Raw genomic sequence first — 14,435 nt, 5'->3', positions numbered from 1 at the left:
ATCCCATATCACATCTTTTATGAAACCCTATACATAATCTACTCTTTGGTATAGGCTTATATGATGCCCTATAAGAAGCCTAGTTTCTAGTATAAGTGGGTATGATACCCTATACTCTACAACTCTACTCTTTGCTGAAAGCTTATATGAATGATATCCCATGCGAGCTCTATTCGTTAAGATAAGCCCTATAAGGATATCCCTCTATCAGGTTTTATCTCTAGTATAAGCTTATATGATACCATATATGAAGTCTCTGGTTTATATGATATCCCATATGAAGTCTACTGCTTGCTCATATAATCAGAGGGGGGCTGAAGTCTACTCGGTGCCACTAGTAAAGCAAATAAAAATATGACAGAGTCCAGTGTTGCGAAAGGCTCAAAGGCTAACACGCGAACTGACGGACATACATAGCTTATGCATATGCACGAGTCTGTCTGTCTGTGTGTGTGTGAGGGTGTGTGTGTGAGTGTGCGTGTGTGATTGCAAGTGTGACTATCGCGCCGCTGGCTACGACTGCTCATTTACACATTTGCACAGACATGTCCGTCCCAACGCCTACCCCTGCCCCTACTCCTACCCCAACCCGCTCCCAAAGCCCCGAAGCTCCGAGTCCCGAGTACAAAATCTGTCGCATCAGCACAAAATGGACACAAAAGCTGACAGCGGGCGTGAAAGTGGGGCTGATTGTGGAGCTAGTCTATTATATTTATATATGTGTGTGCAACACATATGTGTGTGTGTGCGTGTGTGTGTGTGTGCGGGTGAGGTTAAACAAATACAGTTAGTAGACGTTTGCCAACTTTTGCTGACCAAAAAATTTACTTTACCGAGAGAAAAAAAAAGATGAAGAGAACGAAATAAAATAAAGGCGTGGCACAGCCCCTTAAGTCATTGTGGAGCTAGTTAAAGCGCGCTGGGTGGGGCTGGTGGAGCGCCGCCGGGCTTAGCACGTATCCCCACATGCGATGGCCCGTTGTTATTTACTCGACTTCCAAGCCGCTCCCTCTCTCTCCCCACCCTCTCTCTCTCCTTTCGACTGTTTGTCACCAGTTCACGCTGGTCGTGGCCCTCGCTCAAGCTCTGTCTCTTTGTTTAATTTAGTTTACTTTCAAGCAAAACTTCTCCCGCATTCCCAAGTGTGTAATTTTAAATGTCAGCAACAATAAACACACACGCGCACACACACAGACCACTAAGCAAACACACACACACACATACTTAGATACACGTCTTAAGCAGCTAAACAATTTTCCTATGCTGCTTTGGTCAACTTAGTTGCTCCAAGTTAAAGAAAACAAAAAAAAAAAAAAAAAAAGAAAACAAAATGGAGAAAAAAAAGCACACTGTAAAGGGATATTTATCACTATATATAATATGCAGTATATATAGAAATTCGAAAAAACACGATAAATTGCTGTGATTGCTGGGCCAAGCAATAAAACTTTAATTTTCCATTCGCTCAGCTTGAAGTGACTTTTTATTCTGACGTATAATTTGAAATATGCAAATGCTAATTTAATTCACAAACAGGCAGAACAAAAATATATTCAAATATTTTGATTACAACTCACTGCCAACAATTTGTTGCAGTTGCTGCTATGCAACTCGGACGGAACATAATGAATGCCTGCTGCACAGACCTGGAGCCCCTTAACGCTCAATTTAATTTATTTCCTTCTCAATTAAATAGAACTCGTTTTTCCCTCTCTCACTTTCTCATTGTTTATGTAGCTGCCTCTCTCTGTCTCTCTCTCACTCTCACTGCACTTCCTGCATTCCAATGGAAACAAAGTCTGAAGTCTTGAAATGCACATTAGGTTGAGCATACAGAAGCTGTGATGCTCTAATAAGCTAACTATAATTCTAATAATTCCTCGATTGCTTAAATGTGTCGATAAACAATTTCATAGTAAAATATTAAAAGAAGAAGAATACAGCAGAATATATGCCATATAAATATCTAGAGTACATCAATTTCTATAGTTACTTTATCTTAGATCCATAGATTGCCTTGTCCGTATTCATATATATTTTATAATAATCCAATATTATCGTCGATATCTTTATATACCGATAACATTTCGGGATTAAACTACTATTTGATAAGGATATTTCTATCCAGTTGAGAGGACTCAACGATACGCCATCTATAAACAGATATAGACAACTGTATGCAATGCAACATCAATTGGTTTGATATACCAATCAAGTGATTAGATGCTGCTCGATTACTTACCCTGAAGCAACTTCAGCTCTGTAGTTAACAGAAATTGGCTCAACTTTCGACACAATGTTAACCGCATAACATTGCAGGCATTGACTGAAGTCATGCGAAATCAGGTCAGTTGAACGATGCCTTACTTCAGCCACAATGATATGAGTGTGGCTTTAAAATAAGACCAAATGCAATGAAATATCTCAGATAATTGTTGTTGCACTGCAATTTCTGTTCCCATTGCTCCCATTTGGGGCCAGGCCATAGACTCAGCTTTTCATATGCCTATCGGCTACTTGGCTAAGTAGATGAGTCAACTGTATTCCGTAATCCGTTTCGTAATGCTAGTGCCTGAGCCAAAAACAAAATAGAAAAAGGAAAAGTAGAAAATGATGGGGAATAGTAAAGCAAACCAGGGCACAATTATGACAGAGCTCAGCACAAAAAAAAAAGGCAAATTGCTGACCCAAACTCGAACAAGTGCAGATCAGGCCAGCCACGACGCCCCTCCCCCTGCTTTGGCTGGAGGGACTGCGGGCAGTGTTTAGCTTGTTGAATGAGTGCAATAGATAGGACACGTATCTAATAAAATGGCTAGCACGCGTGTGTGCCAAGGGAAGGACAGAGAGATAGAGAGAGAGAGAGAGAGAGAGATAGAGACACATTGCCTAATGGGATACAAGCTTCGATCTGCTGTTGATACAGGGCTCTCGCTCTGAAGCTCAGCTGCTAAGCTCATTAAAGGCTGTCAAATGTAAATATGTGTGGGTGTAACAGAGTGTACATGTGTGTGTGTGTGTCTGTGTGTCTGTGTGTGTCTCTCTGTTGACTACTTGAAGTGGACATGCAACACGTCGCTGCCATTGGCATTCGTTGCCAAATGGCTGGAACTGCTCTGCTGGCAAATGCACTTCCTTAGCATTATTTCCTGTTGCGAATCGTTCTAGTTACATCCCCCCTCGCATCCCCTGTCCCCTGTCCCCTGTTCCCTGGTCCGTGTCCCATTCCGTCCTTGTGAATTTATTACGTGCAAATGTAAATAGCGGCACGTGCGCGGACTGCAGCCAGACTCGGACTCCGCAGCCAGTGGCAAGATGAATGCGCGTTCGCGTTCTGTCTGCCAATAAAAATTGTTGTCGTCGCCAAACAAAGGCGAGGCAAATGCAACCAAGCTGGAATAGACACACATACATACGCAAATATATATACACACACACGCACACACACAGCTGTGTCTGCTTACAACGCTTTGTCAATAGATAAAGCATCTACACGATATGCGATACACGATACACGATACTTTGCGTTCGTTCATGACTTTGCCACAATATGCACCAATTTATTGCTCTGCGCCTCCCTCTCTCTCTCTCTCTATCTCTCTCTATCTCTCTCTCTCTCTCTCTCTCTACTTGAGTAAAATATTTAACATCTGTATGCTAAATTGTGTATTTTGTTAATCGAGCTTGTTTAAATGATAAGCAAGTCAAGTCAAATTAGTTACTACGATCAATGCCAGTCAAGAGAATTCTCAACCCATTTGCAAAAAGAAATTTATTAAAAATTATATTATATTAAATTATTCTACTGTGCTATTACTCCACTGAGGAGTTAGAACATCAAGTACAGGTAGAATTAGCATCTGCAAAAGCCAAAAAGCCTCATTCCAACTTTATAAATAGATGTTTAGACTCCATTTACCCACCAATTAAAAGTTTTATTTGACATACCCTCAGTGAAAGTAAGATTAGTTTTCAGTTTATAAACATACTGTGGGTTGTTTTTATTAGTTTTTGGCCCTAGTGCATATGTTAGTTTGCATAGAAATTAATTTCCAGTGCATATATGATTTAAGTAGAAAAGGACTAGGGTGTCCTGTACTCTCAAATGGAAAATGTGAAACACAAAACTTTAGTAAGCCGATAAATAAAGTAGCCCATAAAATAAAATTGATTGAATTAAATTTTCTTTTTTTTTTAATAATAAAAATATATTAAATTTTTTTTTTAATGTCGCTTATAAATAAATACATAAAAAAAATTATTTAAAAAAAAACATATATATTGCTATAATACTCATTAAAGACTCGACTTAGTAAATAAACTCAAATACCGCATGCTTCATTATTCATAATTAAGAAAGATGATAGAAAGTATATTTAGTATATGTATATTTAAGCATACATACAGAAAATATCTATATAAATTAATTGTCGCTTCGATGGCATAAAATCATGTTCGCTTCCCCAGATCCCCTCCAGCTGTTATTTATTCCAGTCCTAGATCCAATTGAACTACAATGCATTTCTTAAGCAACTAAAAATTCATTTTGCAATTAATGAGAAATTAGAGAGATGCAGATTTTTTTCATTTAAAAAAAAAAAAAAAAAAAAAAAAAAAAAAAAAGAAAAAAGAGAAATACCTTTTCAAGCAACTGTTGGACAAAATGCATTGGGAATCTCAGCAGATTTTGTGTTGGGGGCCATTGAGTCAAATCAACTTAAAGCCAATTTCAAACTGTCAACGGATCACTCATCATCAATAGTCTGTCCATAGCTCAGCTGGAGACAGCTGAGTGCATTTGCAAGAGCTTTGCAGCTTTGCAGCTTAGTCCATTCGATTGTAACGCAAATGCAATAAAGGCCAACAGTTTGCACTCGCTTTGTTCGCTCGCTGGCAAACCCAACGAAATGAGGGGGCAAATATATATTTGTAAAGCAAACTCAATGGCAATGTCAAGGGAAATGAAAGAGTTTTGGAAATGAAAGAATTCGCTTATCTAGAATGATGCTAGGGTCATCTCTTTATAGAGGAGCTGCATAGGTAGGCAAAGCAACGGTTAGGCATCGACTGCTAACTATCTGGCTGCATTTGCATAACTCAATTTTTCACTTAACCAATTCACAGCGAGCGAGCGCAGCGACCGTCATTACAGTGAAGCAATGCTAATGGGAACTAGTACATCAGGCTTATGATGATGATAATGGTGGCCCCACATAACGGCGACCAAAGCGCCAACAGCATTCGCAATCGAAGCAAACTGAATTGCAGCGAGAACTTCAACTTCCAGAAGCACAGTTGGAAGGAGCAACAACAACATTCACAACAACAACAACAGCAACAGTCACAACAACAACAACAACAGCCCCAAGCTCAGCCACAGCGACAGCAACAGCGACAATTAGAGACCATTAGCCAAAGGCAGACCAATCAATCTATATTTAGACAGAAGCTGGCGCATTTTCAATTTGCCGATGTGGGCGTAGGCGTGGGCGTTGGCGTTGGCGTGGGCGTAGGCGTGGCCGTGGCCAATGGAGGCTGCAGGCGACTGCAGCTGTTGCTGCTGTTATTGATTTGCAATTGCATTGGTAAGTGGAATGGAGCATGTATCGAAGCATTGCGCAAAAATATCTCGCATGCTTGCTAATCGTTAATCGATAATTATCGTTCAGCAAACTATCGATAGTCCAGCCTTAATCAGAGCCACTGCTGCTTATCAAGCCAATCAACAAATGTTTTTTAAAATTGATTATTTATCGATTATTGAATCTTTAGTTTGTTAAGTTAAGTTGAATTGTATTTGATTTAATTTTTTTACTTTAATTAGGAATTTTTCAATATGTGTCGCCACTGAAATGATCGATATCTATCAGTTTTCATGGCAACAATATTTTTAAATCGAGTATATTCATGTATATCGATAGCTTGTTTATTTTTCATTTTGTTTAACTATTGTCAATACTTGGTTTTCCGCTCTATATAAATTACCGGATGTTATGCAGATATCGACATTTTTCAAAATAACTTGACTATCGATAGGTTGTCCATCGTTTGTGTAAGCACCAATTATCGATACACAAATGATATATTAGCTTTGCTTTTGCGCCATCGATAGCAAAATCCAAGAGAGCGGATATCGATATAGCGCTTGCCTGATGTTGATCGTTCTTTAAATCTTTTTCGACAACTTTCTCACTCAGCACACACAAATACATACGCGGAGCACACGCTGACACATACATATACATATATAAATACGTTAATTGTTCAATTAATGTTTCTCTCTTCATTGAAATGAAGATAATTCCGTTTCAAACAAAATCTCCTCAGTGGGCGCCTTCGAGCCGGACTTTGTCATACCGCTGGAGAACGTGACCATCGCCCAGGGCCGGGACGCGACCTTCACGTGTGTTGTCAACAATTTGGGCGGTCATCGGGTGAGTGGTGACGGTGCGTCAGTTCCAGCCAAGGTATGTATCGGTTTTAATATCCAAAGCGTTTTGAGTTATTAACCAGACAATAACAAGTCGTTTATCGTTTATCGTTTACCGTTTCATTTGCCCAGTACGTTTTTCCGTTCACGATTCGCACCAAAGTTTCACAGTTGAAAGTGCACAAAATCTTTTCAGTTTTCTCTCTCTCTTTTGGAATCAGTCTAACGAATAACGAAACTGCACAACAATCACAATAAAAATATATATATAAAGAGCACCCAACTACCTATGAAACTATATATATATATATCGTATAAGTAAATATATCTTACCATATGCTACTATATAATAATAACAATAATAATAATAATAATAATAGCACTTTGCATACTCAAAGCACCAAATGCACCTCTACAACTAAAACCGAAACCGAAACCAAAACCAAAACCAAGAATTGAATAATTACAGCAAAAACTAATCACGATATAGCGTATCAGAATGTTCAGCTTTCGGGATTAGTCGACTGCATAATACTCGTTCGCAATAGAAAACTAAATGTGGGGTAAACCAAAATAGGATATGGAACCAGTTAAGAATTAAATCTAAAGTAGTGAAAGCTATAGTTGAGCAACCATAAACAAAATAGAGATGTTAGCTCAAGATTTGGTATATACTAATATAAAGACTTCAGTGTAACTTGAGGAACTTGAGAACTTCTGTAAGATTTAGTTTATATATTGATGTCTTAACCCAAGGCTTGGCATATACTAATAAAAATACCAAAAATTGTAAATAGTTCAACACTGATCCGATTCCCGACTTAAGCTTGGATAGGTAATTTTAGCCCACTTTTTAGTATATACTAGTATATATTCTTAAAAAGTCCCCAGCAGGGCACAAATGCATGGATGACATTATTCATTGTGAACGAGTATAAAAATACCAATAAAAATAAAAAATATTGATAAATATATATGTATATATACATTCATATATACAATATATGTGAAAATATATACAATAAATACCAGCTGGTTAATCTGAATACTATGTAAAATATACTACAAAAAAAATCAAATTGTATTTACATATTAATTGGTATGTATATACTATATATATATAAATATATGATACTGTTTATATTGTTTTTATCACATCGTATTATCATTGGCGCCCACATTTAATTTATGCAACGCGACGTGAGCAAGACTTGGTAATATAATGAAAGAAAGAGACAGAGCTGAAATACCAATAGACTGCTCTGCATATTTCACAAAGCAAAGGACATAAAAACACGAAAACAAATGCAGCCCAAAAAAAAAAAAAAAAAAAAAAAAAAAAACAAAAAAGTAATTTAAATAAAATAACAAGAGAAAATATAACATAAACCAAAGGCGCAATTGATCCGCAATTAAAAGGTTTCGTAACTCAATTGAAAACACGTAATCGCTTAAGCCAGTTATGCAATCATTGCCCTAACAAGCTTAGCAACAAATATGCCAGCCACACGGACAGCTGCCGGCCCGTGGGAGCCTGTTTCGAGTGCTCTAAGGAACTCTGATTTATCTTCTGCCGCTCATTCCATGGGTCGTCCCTAGCAGCTAAGTCCCTGACGACTCGGCTGGAAGAAAAACCATTTAATTAAAATGGTGTAAGCAAAAACTTTACATCTTAGTTGACTTGTACTAAACCTATTTTCATTTTTCACAAAACAAAATTTTATAAATTCAATTAGTTGAAGAAAAACAAGCTTTAATAATTTAAAAATAAAATCAATATAATTTTATATAAAGAAAATTCAAACCCGATTTATTTGGGCTTAAGCTATGGAACGTATTAGAGTGAAGTTTTAGTTTAAATAATATTGCAGTCGGGCAGAATATTCATTCACAGCCAGATCGTATAAATCGTATAAACCTTCACAGTAAAATTAAGCATATACACAAATACATGATCCAAATTTCAAGTCTCTAGCTGCAATAGCAGCGAAATGATTTGCATTCATACGGCCAGGCGGACACACGGACGGACAGCAGCACGAACATTGCCCAAAGCGAATATACTCTATATATAATTGCCAGGGTATATGCTCTGCTTAAGCTCTTGCAATTGTTGCTGCACAAAAAAATGTATAGTACAATAAAATATCACAAATCCTGTTAAGGCTAGAAAAGGATATCAAAGCAGAATAATATTTTTACAGGGAACTATCTAGAGCTAGTTCTATGCTATGATAGCTCTTATATTCAACTAAATTTTATTGATTCTAAAAGTTGGATACATAAATCAAAAAGCCAACTCCAAATAGCTGGAAGTGTTTGCCCAACTGAAACTAAGTCAAATCTCGATTGATGTCTATGGCCGCCATGGCTCTCATCAAAATGTGGAGTCAAACATTGTTGGGATTTCATCAAATTCGCCCTTAAATGTAAATAACATTTCTATATACATACATATATACATTTTTTTCTCTATAGTTTACTAAATTTTTTTTTTTTATATTCTTTTTTATTCATTTTTAATGCCTTTCGCACAATGAAATGCATTTTGTTTGCACATTGCAAACAGGCGAGTGCGACTGAGTGTGACTGTGGGTGGGTGCGTGGGTGTGTGTGTGTGTGTGTGTGTCTGGTTGCAGTCGTGCGAGTGTTGCTTTTTTTTACTGTTTTGTATTGTGCAGCGCCACGTCAAAGAGTGTTAATCAACGAAATGGCATCATAAATAAAAATACAATTTCAGATAAATCCTATGATACTTCAATCAAACAGGAGCAGCACAACAATTAGATAGAGCGAGAAGGAGTGAGTGGAGTGAGCGAGCGAGGTAGATCGATACTCAATTTCATTTTATTTAAACAATAAATAAAATATTGTCAACATAATAAAATAAATTGCATTGTACAACAGCAGCAAAAGCAAAAAATATATCAAAATAAAAATTAAAAAAAAAATTAACAAATGTTGAGCCAACTGAAATAATAAACTGCGAAAATTCAAACGGACATGGAATGCCCTAGGCCAAACACTCTTCATAAGCAAAATTAAAGAACAACAAGCTGCAGTCAGGCGTTACCAACTGCAGAATACTCCTCCACGGTCATTACACGATGGCATTTTATTGAAAAAAAAAAAAAAGTGCTGATAGATTTCGATTTTCAAAATTGGAGTTAAACTTAAAAAAAATAAAAAATAAAAAATATAAAAAAAAAAAATAAATAAGAAATAGCTGAGAAGTGTTTTTTAGCTAGTTTCAGGCTAAAAATTCTATTCAGTCTGAGGCACATTTTGTAGCTGGATCTAATAGACCTGGACCTTATACATAGATTGGCTTTACAGCTTTGAATTTAAAACTAAATTTAATACTTGCAAAAAGCTTCAGCATTTATTAGAATTTAATGAATTAAAAGCTTCATCTAATACATGCTAAAAAGTTAAGCTTTTATTAGAATTTGTAGTTGGATTCATTAATTTCATTATTAGAGCCTATAAGGTAGATTCCATATAGCTAAATAAAAAGTAGGTCTATCTTTACAGTTCTTAGCTTGATTATATATACTTAGTTCTTTTCACAGCTTATGGCTAGTTGCAGTATATTAACATACATTTAACTTGTTAATTGTAGAAATGAATTCGCTCCATTTGCATCAATACAATTAAATCGAATTGAAGTAAGCTGGAGAGATATGTGCTGAAAAAGCCAACGGTAATTTCATGTGTGCATATCTATTTTGTGGCCTTTAATTAATACCCATCTCTCAGCATTTCAATTCGTAAATTCCTGGGACCTCATATTAGAAGTAGGCAAAAGTTCAACAGGGTCAAAACCTAGTCCATAGTATATGTATAACTGTTAAAAATCAGCTGAGCATACAAAATGGCGGATCGTGAGTACCAACATTGCAGCAAAAAATAAAAAAAAGTATCGAGTATATATAACCCAGATTCGCGTTCCTCTTGAATAAACCTCGTCCATGGCATACATATCTGAGAGCTATAGAGAACTGATTGTAATATTACACATATATACGTATATATAAGTATTACGTATAAGATTTATATTTCCCCTAGGCAAACGGCAACCACAATAACAACAACAACTACAACCGGTTTATCGAGAGCTCGCGCCTATCGAGCTGAACAAAAGAATCGAAACATAATCGTCGCATTGTTTTTGCTCGCGACTTTCATTTATTTTCACTGATTTTTTTTGTTGCCTTTGTCTTATATATAATCTCGACTTACATTATTTTTGTTACGATTTTTTTTTGTTTCTGTTTACAAAGAGAAAAAGTTTTAATAAAAATTAATTCAAGCGCACCGAGTTAAAACCGAAACAAACTTTGCACCATATTCAATATATAAATATCAATGTATGTATGTATATGTAGAGTACTATACACGTATGCATATAGAGTATACGTATTGTAAATATGTACATGTATATATCCTTCACTGCTGCATGCGTACGTGTAGTTGCGTAGTCCTTTTAGCGGCGTAGTCCTGTATTTAGTGCAACTGTATCCCGACTTTATGACATTTGCTTGCTGTATTTGCATTTACACAGAGCACAATTCCACTTTTTATTAACAATTTCTTTGTGTCGTTTTAATTTTTGTTTTTGTTTTTTTATTTTTTTTTTATGTTTGTTCCGACATACACTATCAGAATTTGTATATCGAAATGCAAAGCCCCCTCGCCCTCGCCTCCTTTGTATTACTCGATAAATTTGCTTTATTGAGTAAATAAATAAAGTGACAGTCCGGCAAAGTCCAGGCCAGGCCGGACTCTGTGTCAGGTTCGGTTCGGTTCTGTTCTGAATCGCTATTTATTGGTTTATAGCATTTTTCGGCGCTACTATTGACACGGCTCAAACGGAGCGGCGCGGTAATGGGGGCATGCCAGCTGGCTATAGTCCCAGCTGCATTTGCATTTACTTTGTTTGCTCCTGTGCCAGCCCCCATCCTCACAGAGCTCTGGCTATATTTCCAGCAGCTGAGTCCATATTCGATTTTCAACTCAATTTTTGTATCTTCACAATTGCCAAATTGGGTTATGTTTGCATTTTAAAACACTTCAAGTTAATTTCAGCAAACATCAATAAATGTGCCTACCTGGTATGGCTATTAACTTCTGCTATAGAAACATAAAATGAGAATTGGCATTAACAATGTGTTCAGCTTCTGCATATGGACCAAAACTTATAAAATATTCCAATTACAACTCAAAGTGGATTTGGCCAGTTTTCAACAGCTCGCAACCACTGTACTCGAAAAAAAAATTACACTCACACGCGCAAAGAAAGCAAAACAAAAACTTTAATTATAACAGAAATTGAAGCGAAGCGTTTAATTTGCTATCTCTCTTTTGCTCGCTGTGTTTGCATTTGACTTTGTGATATTTGTTGCTAAGCTCTAGCTGCGACGCCGGCAGAGGCTAGAAACCGTTTGTCTGCCTGCAGCAACAGCAGCAGTAGCTTAAAGCTTTTAGCACAACTCAACTAGAGAGAGAGAGAGAGAGATGGAGAGAGTTAGAGAGGGAGAGGGCAGGGACAGACGAGCTCATAGTGCGATTAGTCGGCACACATACACTCTTCTTCTCCCTCTTCCTCTCCTTCTAACGTTTACTCTCATTTAGTAGAGCGTTTCTGCGTTTGTGTGTGTGGAGTAAACAGAGCCAGTTGCTGTTATTGGGCATTACGTTAATGAAAACTGTCCAGTGACTGTTAAGCTGCACCGCCCACTAAGGTAGGCAACATTTTTTTAAATATTTGTATTGCATACCCATTGAAATAATGGAAGTAAGGTATGCGCTGCAGTTTGTATCGTATATGCGCTTAACCTTTTCAGTATGTAAAAATATCGATAGCTATCCATCGTATTTTGGTGGTGTAGCTCGTTATAAGTATATTTCGATCAAAATGAATTTTTGATTGATTTTCTTTTGGCCACGTTGATGGCACTTAATTTGGTATGTAAATTCACCTAAACACATTTCAAAATTGCTTTTCTATATCCACTCATACAGCTAAAGGGTATCTTCTCAGTCGATCATTCCTTTTTCAAATATATTTTTTTAATTTTTATTATTTTTACTGCAATCTGAATGTTTGTTTGTTGTGCAATGCATGCTTTAGCCGCTAGATAACTGCACCTGCACCTGCACCCGCCCACATTTCCCACCATCCCAATCCACCTCATATATGTGTGTATACATGTATATGTATTTCTATACATATTTATATATACATATGTATATATTTTCTTTTTCGATGTATTTTCTTCAGTTCTGTTCGTTTCAAACTATCAAAATATTTGATATAACAAATGAAAAGAGTCAGCTTAAGCAGCCACAAATGTTAACTAATTGCTAAATGTTATCTCTTCTTCCTCACACACACACACACACATTCACAACAATCTAATGCAATGGGCAACCGCAAAACCCAATTCCAACTAATTGCTCCTGAAATATCCGTACACCCCAATTTCATATCCTTGGCCAAAAACCAAACAACTTGCAAAAACTTGCGCCAACGACCAACGACCAACGACCAACAACAACAACAAATAAACAAACAAACAACAACAATGAAAATGGCGTCAAATTGCGCTGACATCTGACGACAACACCAAAACGCCTGGCGCCTGCAACCGGCTTTTTCGGCTTGGCTCCGTCATTTGGCAACTGAAAACTGCAAACTGAAAACTGAAAACTGGGAACTGAAAACTGGGACTGGAAACTGGCAACTGGGCTCCTCCATTGTCAACGACATCGACACCAACAAACGACAACTTTTGTATCGTTGACCAAAAAAAAAAAAAAAAAAAACACTTTGACTTCCCCGCCCCGCCCACTGTCCACACAACCGCCCTCGATCCATAACAAAACGCCAACTGGCTTCACCGCAAACGAAACTTTCAACTAAATTCTAATATATCCGCAAATCGATTTCAACAAACTATCGGGTAAAAATTGAAAAAATGGGGGAAACCCAACGGAAATTGGTGAATGCGGCATTGATGGCGCTGCCAATAACTGCTGCAACAACAACAACAACGACAACAACAACTCGTCTACGATGGAACGCTTCACGCTGACATTGCTTGGCATTGACTATATGATATAATGACAATGACAATGACAATGCTAATGACAATGATTGATCAACCACAATTGCAACAACAACGCCTTTGCGCTGCCCGTGGCTCAGGTCGCCTGGATTAAGGCCGACGCCAAGGCAATTCTGGCAATACACGAGCATGTGATCACGAACAATGATCGATTATCGGTGACTCACAACGACTACAACACCTGGACACTGAACATACGGGGCGTTAAGATGGAGGATGCTGGCAAGTATATGTGCCAGGTCAACACAGATCCCATGAAAATGCAAGTGAGTATGTCGCAGATATGCAATAAGCTATCGATTGCTGCTATCGATCAACTCGATAGCTACAAATATAATGTGTGTGTGCATAAGAATTGCGATGCAACTATGAAATAAAGCAGATGTTGTTGCTGATTGATTAGATATACAGGAAATGCACAACATCATGCAGTTGCTGTTATCGATAACCAATCTGATATTAAGTTGGTAAACTTTTCATTAAAATAGACTCGGGTAATATAAAAATTGATGAGCAGAAAATGAGCAACAAATGACTCTTGCATGTCTCGCTGCTTTCTTATCGATTATTATCGATAGCAGTTTGTGTGATATACTAGTATATAGAAGGTATTTTTACTGATTATGAGTTAGAGTTCTAGTTACAGTTAGAAAATCACACAATTTATGAACTCGTAACATTTTCAATTGAAGAATTGGCCAACCTATTTTGCATTCTGAATTGTTGATCCGAGCTGCCAACTCAGCGAAAAGAGAGAGAGAGAGAGACAGAGAAAACAGAGCAAGATAAACAAAAACAAAAGAATTGCAGCTAAATAAATGTGTTTGATGCTTGTGCAATTGGCCGAATGCACACGATTGCAATTCACCATTTAG

At 37.2% G+C, this 14,435-nt stretch overlaps 1 protein-coding gene across 5 annotated transcripts in view; it reads left to right on the top strand.

Moving 5' to 3' along the window:
- DIP-beta (Dpr-interacting protein beta) overlaps positions 1–14,435 on the top strand; it is a 48,390-nt gene that overhangs the window by 20,246 nt on the left and 13,709 nt on the right. For 2 of the 5 annotated variants that reach the window (XM_089473472.1, XM_018014580.2), the window contains exons 2-4: positions 5,125–5,585; positions 6,298–6,467; positions 13,641–13,826. In XM_089473472.1, the coding sequence (XP_089329598.1) occupies positions 5,189–5,585; positions 6,298–6,467; positions 13,641–13,826 (753 nt within the window). In that variant the 5' untranslated portion in view covers positions 5,125–5,188. The remainder of the gene's footprint in view (positions 1–5,124; positions 5,586–6,297; positions 6,468–13,640; positions 13,827–14,435) is intronic. The other 3 variants (XM_089473473.1, XM_018014583.2, XM_018014582.2) reach the window with 3 other exon arrangements.

The sequence above is a fragment of the Drosophila arizonae genome, chromosome X (assembly GCF_054131065.1).
Source record: "Drosophila arizonae isolate 15081-1271.41 chromosome X, UAZ_ARI_1.0, whole genome shotgun sequence".
NCBI classification, from domain to species: domain Eukaryota; kingdom Metazoa; phylum Arthropoda; class Insecta; order Diptera; family Drosophilidae; genus Drosophila; species Drosophila arizonae.
The sequence above is the reverse complement of the archived record's forward strand: the minus strand, read 5'-3'. Positions and strand labels throughout refer to the sequence as shown.